General features: G+C 53.4%; 1 protein-coding gene across 1 annotated transcript; it reads left to right on the top strand.

The window, feature by feature from the left end:
- The first annotated feature begins 21,131 nt into the window (after positions 1 to 21,131).
- On the top strand, positions 21,132 to 27,006 carry GAL (galanin and GMAP prepropeptide). The gene is made up of 5 exons (XM_060105124.1): positions 21,132 to 21,212; positions 22,069 to 22,123; positions 25,317 to 25,403; positions 25,684 to 25,761; positions 26,936 to 27,006. The coding sequence occupies exons 1-5, from the start codon at positions 21,132 to 21,134 to the stop codon at positions 27,004 to 27,006; spliced, it is 372 nt and encodes a 123-aa protein (XP_059961107.1).
- Positions 27,007 to 27,540: the final 534 nt, after the last annotated feature.

The raw sequence follows: 27,540 nt of genomic DNA, 5'->3' as shown, positions 1-27,540 counted from the left end.
TCTAGAAGCGAGGGGAGCTCGGCCTCGGAAGGAGCTCATATCTCGGCTGTGGACGCGTTAAAAAGAAAGCAAAATACCAAACTATAACCCCAGAAACAGCCACTCTAAAGAGTTCATCTTTATCCTGTGTTCAGGGGAAAAGCAGTCATCAGCCCATGAGCTTCAATGGCCCAAATTACCGATAATTTCAGCATAAATTAGGCCGTTATGTGCTGCCGCCAGGGTCCTCTTCTTGGCTGATGACAATGAGCTCTATTATCCTCTCCAGACACCAGAGGCTCAGGGAGGGCGGCGTGGCGTCCTTGGTGGGGAGGAGGGGAGGGGCCGGCTGTGACCCCGGGGAAGGGTTGCGGGCTCTGCGGGACACATACCCTCGGCAGGCACCAGGCGTGGCTCCAGGAGGGACCAAGCTCACCTGGAGAGAGGCTGCTAGTCTACCCAGACAAGACTTACTGATCCCATGGGGGTGGGGGACACTGCCCTCTGGGGCTCCCTGGGGTGAGGGTGAGCAACACACAGGTGAGGCATCCCCCAGAGCAGGAGGGTCTTCTGGAGATGGAGGCACAGTGCAGGGCCCGGGAGGGGCAGGGCTTGTAGCTGGGAGTATCTCCCCATCCCTCCACCCGCCCCCCTGCAGTGTGATGGTTTTTGGAGGCGGGAAACTTGGGAGGCGATTAGGGCAAGGTGGCCGCCTACAAGCCAGGGGATGAGGCCTCAGAATGAAACCACTCTGCGGTCACCTTGATCGTGGACTTCCGGCCTCCGGGGCTGAGAGGCCTCCGACCGAGACCCTGGGAAACGGAGGACCTGGGTGTCGGGCCAAATGCCCCACGCTGGATGGGGGTGGACGCGGGACAGCAGCAGGAACAGAGGCAGGGCGGGTGCGGGCGGTGACGTGGGAGGGAGGCTGGCATGGCGGGGGCTGTGGAAGACCCCAAGGCCCAGCCGGGGGGCTCTGCTTCTGTGCTGTTCTGTGGGCCGTAGGAGCCGGGGAGTCCAGTTTTAGGAAAACAGTGCAGACTGTGGTCTCGGTGTGGTGTCCAGCGCAGGGGAGACTGTCTTTGTCGCCTGCCTCTCATGGCCCCGTCAGGATCAGGCACACGCCGCAGACTCGACGGCCTTTGGGGCCGGTTCTTTGTCTGGGGCCCAGGCTGCCCCCACCCCTACCGGTAGCACCGCCCCCGTCCCCGGCCAAGTCATGACAACCACAAGCGCCTCCAGACTCTGCCACGTGCTCCGGGGACAGGACCCCTGATTGAGAACCTGCTTTAGAGGATGAAGTGGCCGGGCCGGGCCTGGGGGAGGGTGGCACAGGTGTAGTGCTGGGCGGGCTCACCTCTTAAATTGTCAGGGATAAAAACGGCCTGGGACTCACCTGCCCTCGGATTTGCCTCCCAGCCTGGGACTTGGGGTCATTTGAGTAGCCAGGAGCGTGGCCATCTTAGCCATGAGTGTGACCTGGTCCTGTTGCTATGCCTTGGGCCGTCCTGCATGGGGACAAGGCACCTGCCAAGGGAGGGGGATGCCAAGGCAGTGGCCAGCATCTGCGGGGCCCCTTTTGGGTCCTGCCTGATGCAGAGTCTGACGTAAATGAGCTCATCTTGTCCTGGACACCCCTGGGAGGTGCTAGAGATGCGTTGAGTGAATGGCGTGAGCCACACCTGGGGCCGCCAAGGGCAGGGGGTCCATCCCAGCGCAGGAGCAGAGCCCTGAGGACCCGACGGCCTGAGACCCTGATGGCTGGCCCGTGCCCCTCCCCGCAGGGGGACCAGACCGGGCTCAGGGACCCCTGTTTCTGCAGCAGCCCCAGCCTGTGGGCGGCTGGGAGGGACGGCCAGCCGCATGGCTGCCCCATGATTCCTGATCTGTTACCCGCGCCCCCCTCCAGGTGGTCCAGCTTGGAAAGCTGGGGGTCTGGGAGAGCATCTGGGGAGCAGCTGGGATCTGGGCTGGCGACGGGAGGTTTTCATCAGCCTCTCCCCTCACCAGCTGGGGTGACCCTCACCAAGCCCGGCCACAGGGGGAGGGGAAACGCCCCAGAGGAGGCCGGCCTGGAGTTGGGGGCGAGGGGGGCCCCCTCCTGCCCAGAAACCCAGCCCTTCCAGGTGCACAGTGTTTTCAGCCGGTTTCCTTCTTGCTCGAAATCCTCTGGCAGCCTGCGGCCTTTGATGTGTCTAAGGCAACTTGCTCCGTGAAGGGATGTGCTCAACCAGTGTCAACAGAAGGCAGACAGAAGTAGCTTCCACTTCCAAACGTCTTTAGGGGATTTGTTTGTTTTTTTCAAAGTTCATTTGCTATATACTATTCAGTTAGGAAACTTGCCAGGCACAGTGACATTTCTTTTAAACGGAAAAAATAACCTAGTCAAATTTGATTTGGAAAACTAGAGTCTGAACATTTTCCAGAGCAGTTGAAAGGCCTTTGTGGCCCAGGTCGGGAGAGAGGGATCAAAGGCCAGGAAGTGAGCGGGGAGTCAGGGCAGAGGGGGTGCGGGGGGGCCTGGGTCGGGGGGCGGGGCACAGACACCCAGAGCCAGGCCCCTCCCGGGGAGCACGCCACCAGCTGGGAAAAGAGAAAGACCCCCAGTCCCTGCACAGACCAGCTTGGTGGACCCCCAGCCCGGCCTCTCCTTCGGCAGATCCCTGCCCAGAAGCCCCAAGCCCAGGGGGCAGAGACCCTAGGCAGGGAGACCTCATTTTCTTGACATGAGGCCCGGCAGGGCCCGAGGACAGAAAGGGTCTGTCACACCTAGAAGAAGCAGAGGGGATTCCGGCAGGGCGAGGTGGCCATGACCTAGGGGTCCGGGTCACACCCAGAGACACAGCCCCAAACTTATGTGGGCACACACACACACACACACTCACACACCACACTCCAGGGGATGGGAGTGGGGGCTGGGATTGATCCCTCCAGGGGGTGGGGGGCTGGAGGTTATCTCTTTCTCAGTCCCAATCCCAAATTCTGAGGGAGGAGGTCTGACGGACCCACCCGTGTCAGCTGCCACAGGTGCTCAGCCTGGTTCCACCCCTCCTGGCTTGTTGGAGGTGGGGAGCCTCATGGCACAAAAAGACTGCCAGGCACCAGCTCAAGCAGATGAGAAGGGGAGGCTACAGAGGTCGCATGGCTCTCACGGCTCCTAAGATCCAGGGCTTGAGGCCAGGTCTGAGTCACTTCAAGCCCTTGGCTTTTACCATCTGCCCTGGGCAGGGTTCCCTCTAGTGCAGCCTGGTATGGGGAGTCTTGTGCGGGTGGGTTGTTGAGGGCGTGACCTGGGGGGGAACCTGTAGGGCAGAGAGGGAAGCAGGACAGACACGCCTCAGCCTGGGCCCGCGGGAGCTCTGGGGCGCTCGCAGACTCCCAGGGTTATTCCATCCTGGGGAAGGAAGTCTTTTTAGCCATTCATTAGGGGCTGAGCAGAGGGGAGGTGAAGCTCCCTGACTTCTCCGGGCTGGGCGCCCCATGGGACAGCTGAGGGCAGCGCGGTAGGGAGGACGCTGCAGCGGGCCGTGGGCACCCGGATGGCAGGGACGGGTGCACAGGGGCGGTGGGGGTCTGGGTTCGGTGCCAGGGGCTCGGTGGTCAGGGTGCAGCCAGAGAGGGGAAGTGAAGACCAGGGCATGGGGCCTGGGCCCCCCGTCCCACGCCGATGGCTGCCTGCCCCCAACTCGACACGGTCCCCAGATCCCTAAGGAGGTGCCTACCCTGGGGAACCGGCACCTGACCGCCCCCAGAAAACAGAGACCCCCCCCGCCCTTGCCTCCCCACTCTGTGGAATTGCAGCAGGACAAGCCCACATCCAGATGGATTACTGACGGGGAAACAATGCAAGGAGCGTTCGCCAGGGTTTTCAAATCTAAACTACAACATTCATTTAAGAATCCTTCCATCACAATGACCTAGAAATGAGACTTAAAGAAGTTGGGATAATGCCATCAAAAGGGTCACGCCACCCTCATGAGTCTCTTGACAGGCACAAGTTTATATAATAATCAGAGAGCATTTTCGACATTAAGGGGCCCCGCAGGCCTGATGAGGACGATTATAGCATGATTCATGTGGTGTCACCACTCAACGGCCTGTCATTTTGTCACTTTTCACCAACGTTTCCAACCTTACTGGGAACACAACAGACTTTGGAAGCTAGGTTTTGAAATTTGTAAAAACATTTTTCCAGATTACTTTTGCAAGGGACTTTGTAATGAATTACATTACATTGCTTGGAGGATATTATAGCTGACCCATGAACCACTCGGGCATCAGGGGCACCAACACGCCCACACAACCGAAAATCTGAGTGTGATTTTGAGTCGCCCCAAACTTAACTACAAATAGCCTATTGGTGACGGGAAACCGTACTCTGATAGATGCACAGTGCCCCAACATATTTTCCATTATATGTATTTTATATGTATTATATACTGTCTTCTTACAGTTAAGTAAGCTAGAGAAAAAAATGTTATTAAGAAAATCATAGGGAAGAGGAAAATATGTTTACAGTACACATATGTATTTATTGAAACAAATCTGCATATACGTGGACCTGCGCAGGTGAAATCCGTATTGTTCAAGGGTCAGCTGTATTCCCTCTAGCCATTTTCTTCAGTTTTTTTTTATTATGGTAAAACATACATAACAAAAAATTTACCATTTCATACATTTTTAAGCCTACAAATCATTGGCATTAAATATATTCACCATGTCAACAAGGACCTACTGTATAGCACAGGGAACTATATGTGATACTCTGTAATAACCTATAAGGCAAAAGAATCTAAAAAAAATAGATATATAGATATACATAAATAACTGAATCACTGTGCTGTACACCTGAAACTAACACAATATTGTAAATCAACTATACTCCAAAAAATTTTTTTAAAAAAGTACAAGAAACATGGATTACAAATTTGTTAAAATATAAAAATCAAAGTAGCATAAAGTTACCAGTGAATTTTAAAATTCATCCAAAAATTAATAGCTGACCATGAAGAAAAAGAAAAATATGCCAAGTTGACAAGTATTTAAAAGAAAATAGACAACACAAATCAAATCACAGTATACAGAAATATCTTCTTTGTCTTCAAATACTGTTGGCATGTGTGATTTTCCTGCTTTCCATTAAAATAAAGTCTTAATGTTACAGTAATGCTTTCTCAACAACAACAAAAAATAGACTTCAATGCAATAAATAAATAAATAAATAAATAAATAAATAAATAAATAAATAAATTCACAATGTTGTGCAACCATCACCACTATCCATTTCCAGAAACTTTTCATTCTTCCAAAAAGAAACTCTGTCTCCATCAAACGCTAACTCCCTATTCCCATCCCCCACTGAGCCCCTGGGAACCTCTATTCTACTTTCTGTGTCTATGAATTTGCCTCTTCTCGGGATCTCCTCCACCTGGAATCATACGTGCTATTTCATTGAGCGTAATGCCCTCAAGGTTCACCCATGTTGTAGCGTGTGTGTCAGAATTTCCTTCCTTTTTAAAGCTCCATTGTATGGAGATCACATCTTGTTTATATGTTATCCACCCGTGGGCGTTTGGGCTGCTGTGAATAATGCTGCTGGGGACACAGGTGTGCATGTCCAGTCAACCTGACAATGCAAAGTGCTGGACTGAAGTCAGAGGTCCCACCCCCTGCAAGGGCTCAGCTCCGCAGGCTGTGCCCCCAGGTGGGAGCCCCAGGAAGAGTTATGAGATGAAGAACCACATGTATTTAGGAATTTGGCCACAGATTTCGAGAATATTAAAAAGCCCATACTCTTGAATCAATTATTTCATTATTAGGAATTTATACAGAGAGAATCAGGACACAAAGAGAGGCGGCTGAGGGTTTCTCACAAGTGGGGTACTAGGGACATTAGTTAATAGACAAAATTAAAAAATCTTTTCTCTGCACAACCAAGTTGGGGTGTAAGTTAAATTTGCTCCCCGTGGCATCTGTGATCAGATATATGTATGTGATTTAGATCATATATAGACTTTTCATAATTTACCCCTGTAAACCGTCTAAGAAAGGCACCAGTTAAGAACGACAGGCTGAGGGAAACCCATATCGCTAGCGAAGAACCGCCTGCCCGGGGCAGAGACGTGAGGGCCCACCAGCCTCACCCGGGTCCCTCCCCCTCCCCCCGGATCTGCCCCCCAGCTGGGACCACAGCTCAGTCCAGTTCCCCAGGCACATCAGGTGAGTCAAGGCGACCTCCTGAGAGGTGGAGCTTCGGGGAGCCCACCTCCCTCCAGCACCCCTCTGTCCACCTGGAGCCCCAGGCCTGGAGTGGACCTGGACCTAGCGGCCCCTCCCGGAAGGGCATCCGTGACCAGGCTGGGTGAGAGGTCTGTCCCTCCCTCCCCACTTGGATGCACTCTGTCAACTGAAAAGTTTCTCCAAAAAACTACAAATTGGTAACACGTTTTTGCAATGGGATGAGACTTTTCCCGCACTTGAAGATCAACAGGCAGGCTTCCTTTCCTCTGGGACTAGGAAAGCAGCCCCTACCCCGTGAAAGCTCCCCCGACCCCGCCAGCAAGCTCCACTGAGCACCTCCCAGGGCACAGTCCTCCACCCTGGCTCCAGCCCAGAATCTGCCCCTGTGGCCCCCCGGCATCGGACTCAGCAGGACCATCGAGGACTTGGATTCCAAAAGAAAATGTCAGATGAAAGTCCCCCTAATGGCCCCTCTCATGTCCCATGGGAGGTTGGGAAAAGGGAAATCAAACCAAAAAGTGACCAAAGGAGCCAAATTATCGCACTTCAGACACATTGCAAAGAAGGCGGCCTCTAATCGGGCTGCAGCAAACGGTGCCCTGAACCAGCAAAGTGGCCGGTGCTTCGGACTTAGAACGGCAGTGGCCCTTGTCTGCTCACGGTTCAGATGTCAGCCTTTGGAATGGCTGCCAAAGGGAGGCCTGGTTTCCTAATGGGCCCCTCCTGCCCCCAGCCTGCCCCCCAGCTCCAGTCCCCCCACCCCAGTCCCCTCACTCCAGTCCCCAAACCCCTGGCCTCCTTGGAGGTGACAAGTCTCACCGTGTGCTGGTTGTCATTTATTCTGCTTTTAAGAACTTTCCTTTCTGGGACTTCCCTGGTGGTGCAGTGGTTGAGAGTCTGCCTGCCGATGCAGGGGACACGAGTTCGTGCCCCAGTCTGGGAAGATCCCACGTGCCACAGAGCGGCTGGGCCCGTGAGCCATGGCCACTGAGCCTGCACGTCTGGAGCCTGTGCTCCGCAATGGGAGAGGCCACAACAGTGAGAGGCCTGCGTACCGCAAAAAAACAAAACAACAAAAAAAAAAACGTTCCTTTCTGGACATTTTATTCTTGGTGAAAATACACCTTATTTACTATATGTTGTTTCTTAGGAAAGGGAACATTTTAAGATAATTTCCAAACATCTTCTTTGTTAAGAGGCGATAATATAAACAGTCATCTTCACAGCTAAACTATTTCAACAGAAGAAACTAAATGTGCTTTTCTTTTCTCCCTTGTCACTAGGTGATCTGGAGGTTACTTTGGGACCATCTGAGTTATAAAATCTAACCAGGACATTCTTACATGATGTCCTTTCATTGATCAAACTGAAATGGCAAAATGAACATAAGCATCCCCAGTGACATCAGTCTCCTCATGTAGGGATAATGAACCTGAGAGCCTCCTCTTGTGCTGTGTGAGGGGTCTCTTCCTGGGTCCCCAGGGTCCCCAAGGAGCTGCAGCTCCGCCCGCCCTGGCCGAGCCTGGGCCACCGCCTGGAAAACAGTCGGCCCCTGCATGGTCCCTTGGTTCTGATGTGCGAGGTCTTGGGCCCAGGGGCATGGGGAGGGGCTCACAGGGGAGGGGGCGTGACAGATGCCCTGGAAGCACTGTGACTCAATCCAGTGGTATCAGTTCTGAGACCTGCTCTGTGTTGGCTGGACTTGCTGAGCCTAGAGCTCAGGGCATCCCTCCTGCTTCCACAGAGGGATTCACCTGCTAGCGAAGCCCCCAAAGAAGCAAGCAGAGCTGGGGGAGACAGGGAGAGAGTCTGGGTACTGATATCATTGTTGGAGCCCCTGGATCCATCCTGACCTGAAACCCCCTCCCCCATTTCAGGACTTTTCAGTTACCTGAGTCAGTACATTTCCAGTGCTGCTCAGGCTGGTTCGAGTTGGGTTTCTATCACAGCTAGGAGAGGCCTCATTCAACAGTCTCCCTCAAATCTTGTCCTTGCTCAAGGGCCAACTGAGGTTGCAACCCTACCTGGCCATCCCAGACCATGATAAGACGTCTACTCCGACCCTCATTAGGATGGGCCTGAAGGACCCACTGTCCATTTGAACCTCAAGAGTCTGTGCTCAGATGCCCTTTGCCGAGGTGGTTTCATTAAATTCTTTGTCAAGGGACTTGGTGTCCCCTCCCAGCTGGACTGCAAGCACCCTGAGGATGGCCGCACCTCACAGGTGCTGGTATTTCCTAGGGGAACCAACATGAACACATTTCCTGTCGGCTACAGCCTCGGAAGCACAGCAGGTCTCTAATTTATGTGTCGGATGCAGGTCCCACCAAAAGAACCGTCTGGAGTGAGGTGGAGGCGTGAACAGCCCCAAATTGGGTCCCTCAGTGGCGCCAACCCAGGTGACTGCTGTTGCAATTCTTTTTTTTTTTTTTTTTTCTTTTTGCGGTATGTGGGCCTCTCACTGTTGTGGCCTCTCCCGTTGCGGAGCACAGGCTCTGGACGCGCAGGCTCAGCGGCCATGGCTCACGGGCCCAGCCGCTCCACGGCATGTGGGATCTTCCCGGACCGGGGCACGAACCCGTGTCCCCTGCATCGGCAGGCGGACTCTCAACCACTGCGCCACCAGGGAAGCCCTGCTGGTGCTATTTTTACCCCAGAGCTGGTGTGGAGCCCAAAGTTAAACTGTATGACAGCAATGAGGCAGTCCAAATAAAACCTGTGGGTGTTTCTGCGAAATTCACATGGGACGTCAGGTCCCCAGGCCACGTGGCAAAGAATGACTTCTCCCTGCCCTCATCCACCTCTGCACGTCCTCACCGATCTGGGCCAATGAGGATATGTTAGCTTTACAATGACCAAACCCAACGTACAGTTATTTAAATAGATTGATGTGTGTTTTTCTCACTGTGTTTCAGTGGAGTAATCTGACTTTCTAAGAAACGGCGAGATGACCCTGACAATAAGTTAAATGGCAAAAAGTGAAATCACAAAACATTTTTAGAGGAACATATGAGCAGATTCCTTTTCCACCTTGGAGTGGGAAAGGTCTTTCTAGTGGATTTAAAAATCTATAAAATTAAAGATTGATCAATTCAAGAACATTGAAGAAAAGACAGATCTCCATCAGCAAAGTCAGAACACGAACGCTAAACGCAAAAATATTTGGCTCTCTTAATACAGGCCAGAGGCTTATCTTCCCAGCCCACGAAGAATTCTTTGAGTGGGGAAACACCAACATTACAACAGGGGGCATGGGACTTCCCTGGTGGTCCAGTGGGTAAGACTCCACACTCCCAGTGCAAGGGGCCCGGGTTCAGCCCCTGGTCGGGGAACTAAATCCCACACACCGCAACTAAGATCCCACACGTGGCAACGAAGATCGTGTGTGCCACAGCTAAGACCCAGTGCAGCCAAAATAAGGAAATAAATAAAGTAAAATATTGAAAAAAATGATTGTAACCTTAAAAAAAAAAATAAAGGAAGTAGGTAAAGGGCAGGAGCAAGGTAGAGGAAGGAATGCAAAAGGCCCTTAGTGTAGAAAAAGACACCTTTCACACTCCTACGAAAGACACACGCATCAAAACTATCCTGAGTGGTCATTTCTCAGCTGTCAGATTGGCCAAAACCCACCGGTTTGCCCACACTCTTGTAGGGAATCCAGTGCCCCCATACAGGACTGGAGTGTGATGGAATAAAATTTATATTCTAAGGCAGGACAAGAAAAATTAAACGTAAAATTCTCTGTGTGTGTGTTTGGCCTCCCCTCCCTCCCTAACGTGCATCTGTGCTGCACATTAACCAGAGCTCCTCGAAGATGGGGGTCCTGCTCCACCGTAAAGACAAGTGTTTTAGGGGCTTCCCTGGTGGCGCAGTGGTTGAGAGTCCGCCTGTCGATGCAGGGGACGCGGGTTCGTGCCCCGGTCCGGGAGGATCCCACATGCCGCAGAGCGGCTGGGCCCGTGAGCCATGGCCGCTGAGCCTGCGCGTCTGGAGCCTGTGCTCCGCGGCGGGAGAGGCCACAACAGTGAGAGGCCTGCGTACAGCCAAAAAAAAAAAAAAAAAGATCAAGTGTTTTCTTTCTTCTGATGCTGGCCGTGTAACTCCTTAAAAGAACAGTGCTCTTTCCCATTCTGTGGCGGGTCACGGTGACTTGGCTGCTCTCTCTGTATGGGGCTAGCCGGGCTCTGAGTCCTTGGTGAACATCATGTAAAGTATCAATGTGTCATTGTGATGTACGATCCTTTGTCTCGAAGAGGTATGTGACTGTGCCTTCAACTTCTTTCTGAGAATCTGCTTCCCGGGTTATAATCCTCAGTTTGGCTCAACTAAAATTCCCTTTTTTATTTCTTAACTTGATAGTTCATTGGATTTTCGTCAACAAGAGTGAGCAAAACTGTACCACCCCGGGACAGCAGTTGGGCAAAATCTATCCAAACACCAGAGCCTGCACCTTCGACCCGCCCCTGCACTTGGGATGCCGCCACAAACACGGACCAGGGTGTGCACAGCATCACTTCCCGTGGGTCCCCAGTGCGGACAGACGGGATCCACCGCAGCCCAGGAGACAGAGGGACGGGCGGCTCTCCCTTGCGCTGATTCCAGGGCCTCTTCAGGGCAGTGCAGACGGTGTTTCCTTTCTTTTTTGCTCCTGCATACATACTCCTCTTTCCTTGCAGGTTTATTAAGAAAACACCAGAAGGCCACCCCCATTCCTAATAAGCTGTACCCATGTCATCTGGGCGGAAACAACGTTGATGGGTGGGGATGGAAGAGAGACATCTCAGTGGGTGCCTTTCATATTCATTTTGATTTTTCAATGTATTATCTATCCAAACAGTTGTGGGGTTTTTTTTTTGTTTTTTTTGTTTTTGGTTTTAATGCACAGGTTTTATTTATTTATTTATTTATTTATTTTTAAATTTTTGCCTGCGTTGGGTCTTCACTGCTGCGCACGGGCTTTCTCTAGTTACAGCGAGCAAGGGCTACTCTTCATTGTGGTGCACGGGCTTCTCATTGCAGTGGCTTCTCTTGTTGCGAAGCACAGGCTCTAGGTGCGTGGGCTTCAGTAGTTGTGGCTCGCGGGCTCTAGAACGCAGGCTCAGTAGTTGTGGGGCACGGGCTTAGTTGCTCCAAGACAGGTGGGATCTTCCCGGACTAGGGCTCGAACATGTGTCCCCTGCGTTGGCAGGCGGATTCTTAACCACTGCGCCACCAGGGAAGTCCAAGCTGTGGTTTTTTAAATAAGAAAGATTTGGCCCATTAATACCTGAAATTTTCCTATTGTTTTTTTAACTTAAAAAAAATTTTTTTGAAATATAGTTGATTTACAATGTTGTGTTAATTTTAAGTGTACAGCAAAGTGATTCAGTTTTTTATATATATCTATTCTTTTTAAGATTCTTTTCTATTATAGGTTATTACAAGATATTGAGCATAGTTCCTTGTGCTATATGGTAGGTCCTTGTTGTTTATTTATTTTATATATAGTAGTATATCTGTTAACCCCAAACTCCTAATTTATCCTTCCCCACCTTTCCCCTTTGGTAACCATAAGCTTGTTTTCTATGTCTGTGAGTCAATTTCTGTTTTGTAAATAAGTTCACTTGTACCACTTTTTTAGATTCCACATATAAGTGATATATGATATCTGTCTTTCCCTGTCTGACTTACTTCACTTACTATGACAATCTCTAGGTCCATCCATGTTGTTGCAAATGGCATTATTTCATTCTTTTTGATGGCTGAGTAATATTCCATTGTATATATGTACCACATCTTCTTTATCCATTTATCTATCGATGGACATTTAGGTTGCTTCCATGTCTTGGCTACTGTAAATAGTGCTGCTATGAACACTGGAGTGCGTGTATCTTTTCAACTTATAGTTTCTCAGGGTATATGCCCAGGAGTGGGATTGCAGGATCTTATGGTAGCTCTATTTTTAGTTTTTTAAGGAAGCTCCATACTGTTCTCCATAGTGGCTGCATCAATTTACATTCCCACCCGCAGTGTAGGGAGGGTTCCCTTTTCTCTACACCCTCTCCAGCATTTGTTATATGTAGACTTTTTGATAATGGCCATTCTGACCTGTGTGAGGTGATTTTAGTTTTGATTTGCCTTTCTTTAGCAATTAGCGAGGTTGAGCATATTTCCATGTACCTGTTGGCCATCAGGATTTCCTATTCTGTTTCTGTTTTCATTACTGAGAATTAAAATAAAACCAGAGTGGGAAAAAACCCTGAAACGCCAAAAAATAATTTTATTTTCTAAATGCACACAGAATAATAAGTGGCTGGAGGAGAAGGGCAAGAAGATATCTTTAATCAGCCTGAAAACAGACTGTCAGTTCTTGTGACGCAGTACTACTATCTTATGACCTGAACCCATCAAGAAAATGCACTGTGTGTATAAAATATTTTTTTTCCAGAACAAAGATAAATGTATCCCTGGAAACAATTTGCTCCTGTGTGTGGACCAAATATTTAGAGAATAAAAGAGCTGGGGCAGCTGGACGGATGGGCAGATGGGTGAGCGTCAGACACTGGAGAGCCTCAAATGCCACAAAAAACATTCGAACCTGATTCCCCAGGCAATGATGAAGCTGCCAAGTTTTCCCGAAAGGAAAGCGTTGCGGTCAGTTCTGTGTTTAGGAAAGCTCACCGTGGCTGCCGCGGACCAGGAGGGGCAGGCAAGACTGGATGTGGGCCATTGAAAATAGCCACAGATTCTTCCACGCTTTGCCCACTGAGAAGCAGGGCCTATTCCCCCGGCCCCTTGAGTCTGGACTGAACCTTTGACCAAGAGTAGAACGTGGCAGAAGTGCCACTGTGCCGGGTCCAGGCCTCTCCTCTCTCAGGGAACTCAGCCAACATGCTGCGAGGAAGCCCAAGTGGCCATGTGGAGGGGACCGAGGGCCCCGGCCACACCCTCCAGCTGAGCTCCAAGCCACCAACCAGCACCACCCTTCCAGCCCACCCGGGGGAGCCCGCGAGCAGCAGACAAAGCCCAGCCCATATTGCAAAACTGCAAGCAATAAATGTCGTTCCTTTAAACCACTCAGTTTTGGGGCAATTTGTTACGCGGCAATAAATACCCACAACACGGGATCTGGGGACGCTGGGAAGGAGGACTGGGCTGGACTCCACGCGTAAGCGCCTGATGGGTCGAGCTGGGGCCAGCACAGTGGCCAGGAGAAGCCTGGGACGGGCCTGACAGCTGTCCCCAAGAGCCGCTTCCTGCTAACGTCTCAGCAGCCCCTCCCAACTCCTGCCTCCACGGCAAACAGTCTGCAGTTTCCCCGGTGCTGCGGCTGGACTGGAGGGCCAGCTGTCGGGCAGGGGGCTGCTGTCTGGGCAGCTTGCAGGACAGCTGTGCTCCCCGGAAAAGGATGGCCCTGGCGATGGTAATTGGCAATGTCCTTCCTCTGGGAAGTCAGCCTGACTCTTCAAATATAATAAACAGGGTTTGAGAATTTAATTTTTTCCCCCCAGGGTCACACACGATTTGTTCTGCTGTCAACGCATTACAGAGGGAAGAAAGTTCTTACCACGAAGGATCTGTCAATCCGATTTCCTCTTAATTGGTGCTCACGTCCACTTTCCTACCAGATCTATATCTTCTTTTAAAAAAATATGGAGCCCACACAGGTCTTTTCATTTTTCCTCAGAGCAGAGCTTGACCCCAAATACTTATCTGTGGACATGAGGGGAGCGTCATCCTTGCTCAGCTCACCTCTGTGACCGAGACTCAAGGTTCTGGAGGACAGGGCTTCCCACACACCCTACCTCACCCTGACCACTAGAGCTGCCCAATAAGCTAGGATGCCTGGTTAAATTAGAATTTCGGATGGCAGCAAATAACGTTTTAGTATAACACGTCCCAAATATTGCACGGGATATACGTACAATCAAAATTTATTTGTCGTTCATCTGAAATTCAAATTTAACTGTTCGTCCTGTGTTTTTATTTAATAGCACCTGAGTTAGCTAGGGGGCCATTTGGGATGAAAAGGAGCCAACTAAAAAAGCAAGAGGGACCCAGAGAAAGGTGGGTGTGGTATGGCAGGGATGACCCAGAGGGGAGGTGGGACGGGAGATGCAAAGAAGACCCTCCAGGGAGCGTGACCTTGGACAGCTTCCAGGCCAGCTAAACCTCATTGTCCAAGAGTGAGAGGAAGCAGCTAGGAAAGAAATGGTGGGAACTGGGTGACCAACTGTCCCACTTTGCTCGGGACTTCTTGGAAACACCACAGTCCCAGGCAAGCTGAGATGGGAAGTGGGAGGGAAGTTCTAGACCTAGGAAACAGCAAGTGCAACAATATGGAGGTGAGTTTGCCTCCCAGAAACAGCCTCACTCCATCCATTCTCCCCACCCTGCCCGTCCCACCCTACAGGGCCAGGTGCAAAATATAAGGAGGGCTAAAACGCAACAACAGAGACAAATCCTTCAATGTAATATTTAGTTTAAAAATCAAAATAAATGTAAAATATCCATGATGAACAAAATATGAAAAATTTAAATAAAATTCCTTAAAATTTCAATATAGAGTGACTCTCTGACCCACCAACTCAACCCCTAGGTATATACCCAAAAGAATTGAAAACGGGTGTTTGAACAAAAGCTTGTACACGAATGTTCAGGGCAACGTTATTCACGATAGCAAAGAGGTAGAAACAACCCAAGTGTCCATCAACTGATGAATGGATAAAAACGTGGTCCAGCCTCACAATGGAGGATTATTCAGCCCCAGAAAGGAATGAAGCACTGACACAGGCTACGACACGGATGAACCCTGACAGCATCATGCTCAGTGAAAGAAGCCAAGCACAGCAGGCCACATAGTGTGTGATTCCATTTATGTCCAGAACAGGCAAAAGAAGAAGATTCTCCTTCACAGCCTCAGAAGGAACCAACCCTGACAACACCTTCATCTCAGACTTCCAGCCTCCGGAGCCGTGAGGTGTTACATTGCTCTTGTTTAAGCCGCCTGGTTTGTGGTCCTTTGTTTCGGCAGCCTCAGCAAACTCCTACAGGCCCCTTGTCAGACTGGCAAAATCTGAATGCTTGGTAGCACCCAGCCAGGGTTTGGGGCAAAGGGCACTTGGACTCTGAAAGGGGACTGTAAGTGGGCACAGCCTTCCCAGAAGGTCACTTGGTGCTTCTAACAAAAGTTGAGATGCGCGCACCCTGCATCCCTGCCCCCACGGCTGAGACTCCATCCACTGATCCTGGAGGATTCTGCAGCAGGACTCCTCTCACACCCCAGGACACTGGGAACCTTGCGATGTCTGTGACCCGGGACGGTCAGCCGGGATCTGGGCACCTTGCGGTGGAAAGAATGCAGCGGTCCTCAACTGGAAAACCATCCGAGATGTCAAATGGAAGAAGCAGGTTGCAGAAGAACAAGCATAGCAAAATTCCACATGGCTTTCTTTTTTTAAGTGTACATAGAACCACAGTGAAAACACAGACACGCCTGGAAGACCACACATGCCCGTTTACAGAGTTTCCTTCTAGACGTGTGGGTCATAGAACTGGTGTTTCTTATCTTTAAAACTTTTAAAAAAGCAATATGATGGCGATGATTTTGACTCTGTGCCTTTCGCTTTTCTGTCTTTTGCCGCTACAACGTCTTTGACAATGAGCACTTAAAGTAAGTCAACGTGGAGACAAAAATGAAAGGCACAGCCCACGCTCCAAAGAGGGGGCCCCATAGGCCCTGTCCTCCCAGCAGCCCCCGGGGAGCCGCGGCACAGCCTGGCCTTGACTCCAGATCGGTCTAGGTAACTGGCCAACGCCATTCAGAGTCCTCGGCTGGCTGACCCATGTCCCCTCCCCTCTCACTTACTTTTTCCAGAGACTCTGTGAAGTGGGGGGGTATTTACTGGCAGGAAATGGAGACACAGGGAGGGTTGGTGACAGATTCAAGACCACGCAGCTTGTGAACACTGAGGCGGGATTTGAACCCGGCGCTCGGCTCCTGTCCCGGCCTCTGTGTCTGTTTCCTTGGATGGCTCTGAACTTGGAGCAAAGGCGGGACCACGGCCCAGCCCTGACCCAACTGGGCTCTAGGATGAGGGGGGATGGGCCGTGTCTCCAGCCTCCTACCCCCAAACCACTGTGGCCAGTGGCCCTCCCGGCAGGGGACTGTCCATCAGTACCGATGAATGGACAAAGCTGGGGAAGGACTGAGCTTCCCGGTCAATCACAGCGGTTCACAGAGCCCGGTGCCTTTAAGTGACTGACTCAACTCCCGTCCACCCATGAGCGAGCCACAGGCCGGGCACTGTCACCTCTGACAGGCTCTGGGATTTTACAGAGACACAAAGCAACTTGGAGGAAGCTCGGGCAGAATATGGAGAGAGACCCTCGTGACTCCATTTCCACAAAGTTTAAAACAAGCTAAGTCACAGCTGCTAGAAGCCCGCAGCGGCTACCATGGGCGGGAGGCGACCGGGAGGGGCGGGGCCTGGGGACCCGGGGACCCGGGGCTGGTGACCCTGCAGTCCGAGGGGTGCGGGCATTCAGCCAGCTCAACACACTGGAGCGCGTTTTTGTCTGTCCATTATTCTTCAAGTGAAGGTTGTAAAATGCTCATGGTTTCTGAAGTCCCTTAAAATATTCGGGGTCCCTGAAAAGCGGGTGGGGCACAGGGCGGCTGCGTCCCCTCCCCCGCCAACGCTCAGGCCCCCGAATGGAAATGCCCCCCCCCCCCGCGCTGGGTCCCCACATCCCATTAGCTAGACGGGCTCCCACATGGCCCTGGGGATGCTGCCCGGACTCAGGGCCAGGAAACACGTGCTGCTGTCCGGGCCTGCAGCTGAGTCACCAGCCCCAGAGGGTCAGCGCTCCCCCTCCTCCAGGCTGAGTCACCCCAGGGCACAGGTGGATTCCAGACACCCAGCCTCTGACCTGCAGCAACACTCCCTGGGGAAGCTCCTCAGGATGGGCTGCCACGGGGAGAAGGGAGGGGGGAAGGGGAAGCGGGGAGGGGGAGGGGAGGGCACAGGCAAGAGTAGAAGGGGGCGGGGCTGGGTGGGAAGAAGCAGGGGGAGGGGGAGGGGCTGGGGTGGGAGCCTCCCTGGTGGTGGGGGGGAGCAGGAAGGGAGAGGAGCTGGGCTGGGGAGAGGAGACTTCCTGGCCCAGAGCCCAGGAAAGTGGGGAGTTGGGGGAAAGAAGATGCTGAGGGTGGGCTTAGGGAAGAGGAAGGTTCCCCACCAGCAGGGCAGGAGGTGCAGGTGGTAGGAAAGGATGGCTCAAACCACAGAGCCCCAGACTTGCCAGATGAGCAAAGCTGGACCACCCGGAAAACACCATGCCCCCCCCCTCCACTCACCCAAGAGTTGAGCTTGCCCAGGAGCAATGCGGGGGGCGGGAGGTGCTGCTGGTGTGGGGTTGTGGGCCTGACGAGAGGCCCTGATGGCCCCCAAGACACTGGCGGAGGGTGGCGGCTGATCAAGAGCTGCCCGAGCGCCTTTAGAAGCGCAGTCTCTCTCTTTTCCTCCAGTGACCCCAGGCTTATTCCAGCCCCAGCTCCCAGCTTTCGGAGATGTGCCAGCAACTCTGCAGGGCGGACCTCGATGCCTGGGCGTGGGCACCGTGGGCAGGGGGTGTTCCTGGAAGCCATTCCCACCCTGGGAGGGCTGGCCGCACCTCAACCGTAAATGTACATGAGATAGATCCACCCCACTGTAAACACACCCACCACGAACCACGTAAATCTTCCCTCCCATCCGAACTCCAGCTAAATGCATCCCCATTCCCACCTCCCCTGAGAACTGGAAATGCCTGGGGCCTCCCCAGCACCACTTTCCACGAGGGTGATCCCGGCTGGGGAGCGATGTGGAAAGACGCAGGTCTGGACTGACTGTGCTTATAGCTTATTTCAAATCTTACAAAAGTGTGCAACCTTGAAAACAGTTGCCTTGGGGCCCTGCCTGAGGCCGACCCTGCTGCTCGAAGGGACCAGCAGCCAATCTTCCTTCCTCTGGCTCAGAACCCTGATTTCAGTGGAGCACCAGCACCGCACACGATTGCAGACCTCATTTTGCAGCTTCCATTGCGGCTGGTCGTGACTCCGGCCAGCAAGACGTTCAAAGAAGTGGGAGGAGGGGTCCCCCGAGGATTGGGAAAGGGAGGCGGGGACCCTCTCGGCCAAAGTCCTCAAATTGCTTATGCCTCTTCTCGATCATCTCTCCCTTCTCCTCAGCTCACACCCTTACTAAAAACACCGACTGTTCCTATGGACAAAGTAAACAAATCTTCACACGTATCATGAATCCTTTAACGAAGACATATTGATGAGCTGAATACATACACTCAAAAGACCGTTCATAGAGTTAGATCAGCCTTCACTTTGGCCAGATCCTTAACAAGCTACTATCTTTAGGGAGCAACTGGGATTTTTTTCATGACAACTGAGCTACTGGGGTGGGTGGCGTGGGTAGGGCTGGGCTTAGCAGCTAGAACCCATGGAAGGGCAGGATCAAGGATGCAGCATTTGTGGAGTCAAATGAAAGCCAAGGTTAGATGGTCAAGACATTTCCTCATTTCTTCAGTAGTAATGAGATCACCATAGGATCAGTTGGCCGCGTCCCTTTGTCATCCTCTCTGCTAAGCCTCCTCCTTTCATGAGCCCATCTCGCCACCATTAGCTCCTAGCCAGCATTGGAGGTGTGCGTCCCTTTACTCATGTGTATTCATTCATTCATTCATCAAATATTCGTCGACTGTTTTGTGTGAGACACCGTTTGTCAGTGAGGTGTCATTCCAACTACGTATAATAGAAACCCTCCAAACAGCATTTGGCTTAAGTAAAAGAAAGGTTTCTTTCTCTCTGTTGTGAAACAAGCCTGGAGGTCAGCAGCCCAGGGACCCAGGCTCCTTCAGTCCTACTGTCATCCAAAGTCATCACCTTGTGATCCAAAATGGCTGCTCAGCTCCAGCCCTTGCATCCACATTCCAGGCAGGAGGAAGGAGGAAGGGAAAAGGACCAAAAAGGGGGCCTACCTGTGTGATCCCTTTCACCTGGAATGTGCTGGGCCCCACCTGGCCAACCTTGCTCACCTTTCAGGTCAAGCTCCCTGAATACACGTACCTCCTTCTCATGATAATGAAGTGGTTATTTGTACAACTGTTTTTGTGCATTCAGGTCTCCACTAGACTGTAATTTCCATCTGCTGCTGCAGTCCCCGTGCGGTGCCGGGGGGAGCTCTCCGGGGACACGTGGATGAGCCCGTGCTGGACTGTGGCCTCGGTTTTCTCTGGACTCACTCTTCCTGCTTACCAGGCCCAGGCTGGTGTTTGGTGGTGAGCAGGGCCTCTAAGGGAAGATGGGCCAGCGCACAAAGCAAGGGTAAACTTATGCTTTCTGTTTGATTTCCATCACTCTAATGGTGACCCATTTTATCTGCCTCACACTGGGCTGTCTTCAAGATGACGAGGTGCCAGTGTGTCACTGGGTCACTGCTGAGTGCACAGAGCCCATTATAACGCTGGCCGTGGGTCTCAGCACAGCCTGTGCCGGGAAGCAGGTGCCTGCTATCCGGGGGGGCCATCCTCCTTTGTCTGAATGCCTCTGCTGGCCCTGGGAAGTCACAGCATCTCTCCTCGCTTCTGCCTTGCTGGGTCTGCAGGCTTCTGGTGCCCACCTAACTCTCCCTGGCCAGGCTCACGGGCCACACCCAGGATTTGTACAGAATCCCCTCACCCAGGCTGAGGGAGAAGCAGCGACAGTGGGTGTCCCCCCGGGTGGTGTCTTGGTGACAGACCATGTCAACTTAGAGGACCCATATTTGTTCCATGAAGGGAACGTCTGCAGGGACCCCTTCTGGCCCAGCAGCGCCTGAGGGACGTAAGGAGGGCCCACAGCTCCGAGGCGGGAGAGCCAGTCAGCCCCCAGGAACTGACAGCCTAAGTGCCCCCGTAGCTGAGTTGCCCCCTTTTAGAAAAACAGGACGGGGTCTGGGCCCCCGAGGACCACTGGGCACCGACTGGGAGGCAGGGAAGCTGGGCGAGCTTTGGCCTCCCGTCCTCCCCCCATGGATGGCTCTGAGGCTGAACCCGCCATCCAGCTGCTGCAAAAGCGTGCGAGGGGTGTGGCCCGCGCGGCGCCCCCTGCCCCGGGGGCTCAGGACCCCGCGACCCACCCAGCTCGGACTGAGGGTCTCTGGCTGCGGAGGGCTCGCTGGCGGCACGGGACGCGGTGCCGGGGTGGGGGGCTCGCCCTCCCGGGGCCGCTAACAGCCGGGTCGGGGGGCTCTTGCGCGGGGTGCGGTGTGCTCTCCGCCGTCCCCGCCCTCCCGCAGGCGCTCCGAGCGCCCCTTGGGAACCGAGTTCCGGTCCCTCCCGCACACTCGGGCCGGCGAGGACGCGGGGGGCGGGAACCGAGCCCGTGACGCGGCGGAGCGGCCCCGGACGCGCCGCATAAATTGCGGTGGCGGCGGCTCCGGGCGCTGACACGTCGAGGGAGCCCGGCCGCCGTGAGCTTCCCGCCTCTGTGTCCCCGAGGCCGCGCCATGCGGTGAGAGCCCCCTGCCCTACCCTACTCGACCCGACTCGACGGACGCGCGGCCCCGCCGACATCCCCGGACCTGCTGACGCCCCAGGACCTGCAGATCCCCCGGGCCCCGCCGCTCAAGGTACCGCGCCCCCGGGACCCCAGCGGGAGGCGGACACCCTGTCTCCGCCCTCCCCTCTCCGCAGCGCCCGCCTGCGGGTGGACCTTCCCTGGGGCCGGCGCGGCGCCTCTGCCCCTTGCCCGGGCTCTCGGTCCTCGGCCCCTCGGCCCCTCGGCTCCTGGCCGCCCTTCCCGCACCCGCAGGGGCGGGGGTCCGAGCCTCCGCCCGACGTGAGCCCTGGGGACCGAGACCGGCCTCCCCGCGCCGTCCCCCACCGCCCGCCTTCCCTTGCAGATGCCCAGAGGCTGCGCCCTCCTGCTCGCCTCGCTGCTCCTCGCCGCGGCCCTTTCAGCCACCCTGGGGCTCGGGTCGCCGGTAAGTGCAGGCTGGGGAGCAAACGCTCCCCAAGCGGGTCCCCTTCTCCGCAAAGCGGGGCAACCGCATCAGAACCAGACTCGGGGGAGGGTGGATGCCTTGTGCCATCAATTCTGCCTCCGGGCGGGCGGGGGTGTCCCTGCCGCGGGGAGCTGCGCAGTGAGGGGCCCGGCTCCTGCGAGCAGACCAGCGGGGGCTGGGCGGAGGGCGGCGGTTTCCGCTCAGAGGCTCCCTCGTTTCCTCCTGGCACCTCGCCTCTCCCAGTGTGTAAACAGCCCCTGGCTCTTGACCACTAAACATGGACACTGCTGTACTTGAGGTTAGCGCCTCGGACGAGTGAGAAGCAAATCTAGTTCCATTCGGTTCAGTAGAGCGTCAGTACACCGTGTGCGAGCTGGTGTTACCTACAGGTGTTCTCAGCATCACTTAAAAGCCAGTGGGCGCGCTATGGGTCTGTGGTCTGCGGCGCTAAAGGAAGCATTTGATAAAGCGAGTGGTCCTATTTTCATGTCAAATATAGCTTATCAGCAAATCTGGAATTTCTTGCAGCTTCCAAAAGTACATGCATTATTCTAAGGCCGGTATCATGCCCGGAAGGTCTGAGTGAATTTCACTTAACGTCCTTCTAATTTCATTTAAAGCTCTTGCTTTAACAGTGCGCATCTCTTGGCTTAGTATATGAAAGAGTAACTAAAGTGTGTTTGTAATTTAAGTTCTGTGATTATTTGAAGTAGATAACTTCACAGGCTGCCATGGTGGGTTATACAAGCAGAAGCGGCCTTTGGGGCTTCTCTGAGCCAGCGCAGCCGGTACCAGGCAAGATTCTTGCCCTCTGACCCCCTTTCTCCCATTTAAGGTGAAGGCAAAGAGAGGCTGGACCCTGAACAGTGCTGGCTACCTTCTCGGACCACGTAAGTGAGGCAGGTGCACGGCCTCTCGACACCGAACCTGCTCTTCTAGTGCTGGGTGCAGCGCTTGTGCTCATCCTGCTGTTTCCGAAATAGGGGGGTAGCCGGTCATCACTCTGATACCTTGATATTCCGGTTTGAGTCTGATAAAGGGAAACAGGGGAGTATTCCATGAGACTTTGAGGTAGGATGGTTTCTCTGTAGGTTTAACTGATTCCCTGAAAGGCAGTCCCCCGGATGTCCCAATTCTCAGTCTCCTCCCCATTTTTCCCCCCACCCCCAGCCTTGGGGCGCCTCACTCTTTCTTGAACCCTGACCCATCCTGCAGCCTGCAGCTTGGCAAACCCTCAGGGCCCTCTCCTGCCTTCTCTGCACCCTTCCCCCTTTTTACCCCCGTTCCTCGGCCTGGCCAGTCTCAACCGCTCGGCACATTGGCCCAGGCCTGATACCTCCGGAAGCCTCTCCTTCCTCTGGCTCTCCTGCCCTGCACCCCTTGGGATTCCTAGCCTCAGACTTTGCTCAGGCTTTCCCAGGTGACTGTCTTGGAAGGCAGACATCCCTTGGGGCTCTGTTCTGGGCCCTCTCTTGGGTCCCTCTGTATCTCCCTAAACGTTCCCATCCACTCCTTGGCTTCACAGAGCACCCCCAGGTCACCCCCAGACCCCATCCTTATCTCCATCTTCCGTGAGCCTAAGCCTGGGATAGGAATTCACAGGTGACCTGGAGAAGCCAAAACATGCTCACCCCAAAACTAAATGCAGAAGATCCTCTTCCTGCTCCAAATCTGTCCCTGGAGCCGTCCTGCAGAGTGACTGATGCTTGGTGCCTTGTCCTTGAGGTGACATCGTCTGGACTCGGTGGGAGGAATTTGATTACATTCATGATGCAGAGAATCCAGTGAGTCTAGGGCAGCTGGGCCCTTCAGAGACCCCCTGTTCGACTGCTGCATTTACAGGGAGGCACACGGAGCCCGGGGCTCAGTGACCAGCTCGCTGCTGTGGAATTCCTAAGTGGGCGCAGGAGGCGGCAGGCAACGGGGGAGTGGGTGTGTGCAGACAGGCCATGCCTTCAGCGCTAAAGGGGACAGCTCTGGGCACTGCAGGCTACGGCCACTACGGCCTCCCCTCGCCCACTCAGCCCCCACTCTCTGCTCTCTTCACGTCCTCTGTCTGCAGTGACACTTTCAGATTTTAATTGTCCTAAAGGAGAGGGCGAGGGGAGACCTTTTACCTCCCATCCAACCTCCTACCTACTCGTAGCTTTCAAATTTGCAGGCATGGTTGATTTGGGGACAGCCATCAACCTTAAAAAAAAAAAATCCTCCTCTATTTATTTCCTACCTTCCTGCCGGAAAGGAAGCGAACAACTCATCTATAGCTCATATCCCAATCCTTCCAGAGTCGTTGGGAAGAATGGTCCCCATTTAAACTACCCCGGGGAGCTACTTTTAGTTCTTAATCCCCAAGTACAGACTCTTCTCCCACTGCAGATGGTTGTTTATCTGATCACCTGGAGGGTGCCTGAGAGCCGGGCTTTGAGAAACACAGGCACAGAAATGACACAAACTAAATGGGGCCACAGGCAGGATCTGCTGGGCATCTTTAGTCTCAGATCAAACGCAGCAGCCAGTCCCCACGTGGTCTTGTCACTTCGCCCGCAGGAGGGAAAGACTGATTTAAAGGGCACGAGTTTTCCTGAACCCTTTGCAGCCCTCAGTTCTTCCCCTGAGAAGGCACCTCGTCTCTGTGTGCCACTGGCCCCAAAGAAAGAAGGAGCCCTTCAACAGAAATACTTGTCCGTGTGACTGGCATACTGAAAATGTATTTATCAAGAAGACTTAGGGAATTCCCTGGCGGTGCAGTGGTTAGGACTCAGCGCTTTCACTGCTGGGGCCCGGGTTTGATGCCTGGTCGGGGAACTAAGATCCCACAAGCTTTGTGGCACGGCCAAAAAATCCTGTTAGAAAACAAACTGTTTTTTACTATCAAGCTGGATTCAGAAGCTGTCTGTCTAGACCAGCTGTTTGTCAGAATTCTTTGCAACGTCACACTGTGCTCCTGACTTCTGTTGTCAGGTCAGCATAGAAAATGGCAACATAAAAATGCTGAAGACTGTCTGAGCCTGACTGCACCCAGTGGCCTTTAGAAGCGCTGGGTTACTTATCATTCCTCCACATTTAATGCCAAGACCTCTGTCTCTGGAAAAATGAATTCGCTTTCTTTTGTCTGGGCTTGGAGATGGTACAGTCCACCAGGCCAGGTAGCCAGAGACCGAGAGCCAGACCTTCTCCTTTAGCCCGGAGAGGGCCTCTATCAGGCCCTTCTCTTCATTCCAGGGCACTTGGTGGAGAGCCCTCATTCTTTCTTTCCAATACTTTTGTTTTTGTTTTTGTTTTTTTGCCCGTGCTGTTCAGCACATGGGATCTTAATTTCCCGACCAGGGATCGAACCTGGGCCCCTGCAGTGGAAGCTCAGAGTCCTAACCCCTGGACTGCCAGGGAACTGCAATTACCATTCCCCCGTGTCACTCCACCCAGAGTGTGCGCCTGCGTGCACGCACACACACACACGCACACTCACACATACACACTCACACTCACACATACACACTCACACTCTCACGCACACACACGCGTGCACACACACACGCACACACACACAACCTCCCTCCCCTCCCCTCCTCCTTCTGTCTGTATCTCTCTCCCCGGCTTCAGTCCGTCTCCCACACAGCAGCCAGTGCTCTTTGAGACATAAAATTCTGATGACATCAGAACTGCAAATCCTGTGGTTCCCCCCCGACCCCGTTTTCAGGGACGCAGGACTCCAGCCCCTGTCCTCTGCCTGGGAGGCACCCAGCTCAAACTCCAGCCCCCGCGAGGCCCCCTTGGCACTCCCCTCTCCCTGCACCAGGTCTGCACCCCTGGGGCCGGTGCCCTCTGCTGGCCCCGTGCTGCCCCTCTTGACTGGAGGCTCCCCTCCTGTCCCGTGGGGGACGCAGCCCCTGGAGAAGGGCTGTGCCCTGTGGCCCCAGCACAAGTCCCTCCCTCAGGGTCCACGGGGAACAGCTCCCTCTTCCATGGTTTCCCGACCTTGGCTTTGCTTTTACAGTCCCTTGTGTTACGTGTTGGCTACAAGCAGCCATGTGTCCTTCCATTATAGTGACAACACTCAGGTGCTTTCCTCTGATTTGCAAACAGATGCCATTGACAACCACAGATCATTTCACGACAAGCATGGCTTCACTGGCAAGCGGGAACTCGAGCCTGAAGATGAAGCCAGGCCAGGTGAGAGGACTTTAATCACAGGGCAGTGGGGGGTATCAGGCTCCTGCCACCGCTGACCCACAGCCAGGGCCTGAGCTTGGCCCGGCCCCATCTGTTAGCCGCCAGAAATAGGAGCAGCAAACCTGAGGGTAAGCTCAGGGGTGGCCACAAGGGGCTCAGGGCCTCCACTGCACTGAGCCAGGATCTGAGAGGGAGGGAGGGACATGCCAGTGACGCCCCCAGGTGCCCAGGTCTAAGACAGGCACCAAGGTCATCAACGCTGATCCCCTCTGGTTTCTAGGAAGCCTTGACAGGCGGCTGCTGGAGAACAATGTCGTGCGCACGATAATCGAGTTTCTGACTTTCTTGCAGCTCAAAGGTATGTGAAATATTACCAACATAAAAGGCCACCTCTTAGAAGCCTGTGCACACAAAAAAACCTGTCAAGAAAGGATTCCACAGACTTCTCCTGGGAAGGAACCGTGGTCCACCTACACACTGACAGTCACGCTGGTGGGTGGGGTTACAGGCGGGGGCATGGGAACCAGCTGCAAAGGGGCCTGGTTCATTCACTCTGCTGGACCCACATTTCTTGACATGGTAACAGCAGCTGTACCTTCCGGGGCCTAGTTACTACACACAGTCAGGCTCTCCGTAGACCACCTTAAACCATATCTTGGGAGCGCGGCCAGTGGAGGGAGCCCGCAGCCCGGACTGCCCTTTCACCCTGCGAGCCTCCAGTGGGGCTGGCTGCATGTAACCCCGACAGCTCTCCATCCCGGGATCTGGTACAGCTGACGGGTCCTTTCTGTGAAGCATTCAAGCCCCAGCGCTTCCGTGCCTCAGGGCTGTCGTGCATGCCACTGGGAGCTTCAAAGCTGCCCCTGTGGAAGGGGCTCAGAGTTCACCACAGGGAGGTGGCCTGGGGACACAGTGGGACATGGGCCACTTTGATGCTCCAGGGGAGACCTCGGGTGGTCAGGTTCTGCACATCACAGTTTAGTTGTCTAGTTGGAAGAGCGAAGACTATTCTTGGGTTCTGTTTTGATCCATTTGCTCTCAGGCTCCACTGCCTTAGTTGAGGGACTTCAGGTGGGCGTAGGGAGGGGGGAAGGAGTGGGGGGAGGAGACTTAAGGCCTGTGGCTTTTCCTTAGAACCATCCATGGGCAGGGGGACTGTGGGAGAAGAACTTAGAAACCTCAGAACCAAGTAACCGATCGCCTCTGTTTGAGCCCAGTGCAGCCTTTGGGGAAATCTCTGCTGGAGAAAATCTGCTGGTGACTTTTCCAGCGAGGGGCAGATGGACTCTTCCGGGTTTTTTGTTTGTTTGTTTTGTTTTGGATGTTGTAACACGGAACTTCTTTCATTAGGAGACATCGATTTTTATTGCCCAAACAGGAATTACACTTTTTTAGAGTCTGACCGTTTCAAATGCATACTAAGTACGAGAGTTAAATGTGACATGTGCCTGATTCTGGGTTTGCTGCCGTGAGCATCTCTGCAGAGGACGAGCTCTTGAGCTTTGCCCTCAGCGTGGCCCTCCCCTCTGCAGACGCCGGGGCCCTGGAGCGCCGGCCCGGTCTCCCCGCAGCAGTGTCCTCAGAAGGCGTGGAGCAGCCCTAGGAGGCTCCCAGGGCGGGTTCCACTCTTCGTTGTCATTCGAAGTCAAGCTCGAAGAAGACGATGATAATCATATGGCAACGAATGCAGAGTCAACCACCCTTGTCCTCTCTGCCCTGATGCTGTGTTCTTATCATTTAAGGTTTTTTCCCTTTGGTCATAATTTTGAGCGGCAAATAAAAAACCAGCAGCAGCTTGTGATTATCGTTTTCTTCCACACGTCTGTCTTGTTGCCACTGCCACCAGTGTGTTTTTAAAAGATGACGCTTGACTATAGTCACACGTAATGGAGGAAAGTTTTACACCCAAATTCTACCATCCAGAGCATCTCTGAGACACTTTCTTTTATCACTCATGTCCAGGGAACATAAAGTTATCTTAAGCTGAGTCAAACGTAATTATGAAGGTAAGTCTGTTTCTGAGACAAACAAAACCACAAAACAGACAGAACCCCTAGCCCCATGGAGCTAATATTTTAGGGAGATGGGAACCAAAAAGCCTAAAGAAACCCTAAACATGATAGATGAGAGAATTGTC

Source organism: Mesoplodon densirostris, chromosome 7 (genome assembly GCF_025265405.1).
Source record: "Mesoplodon densirostris isolate mMesDen1 chromosome 7, mMesDen1 primary haplotype, whole genome shotgun sequence".
Taxonomy (NCBI): Eukaryota; Metazoa; Chordata; class Mammalia; order Artiodactyla; family Ziphiidae; genus Mesoplodon; species Mesoplodon densirostris.
Note: the sequence above shows the minus strand (reverse complement) of the source record. Positions and strands in the feature narration are given on the sequence as shown.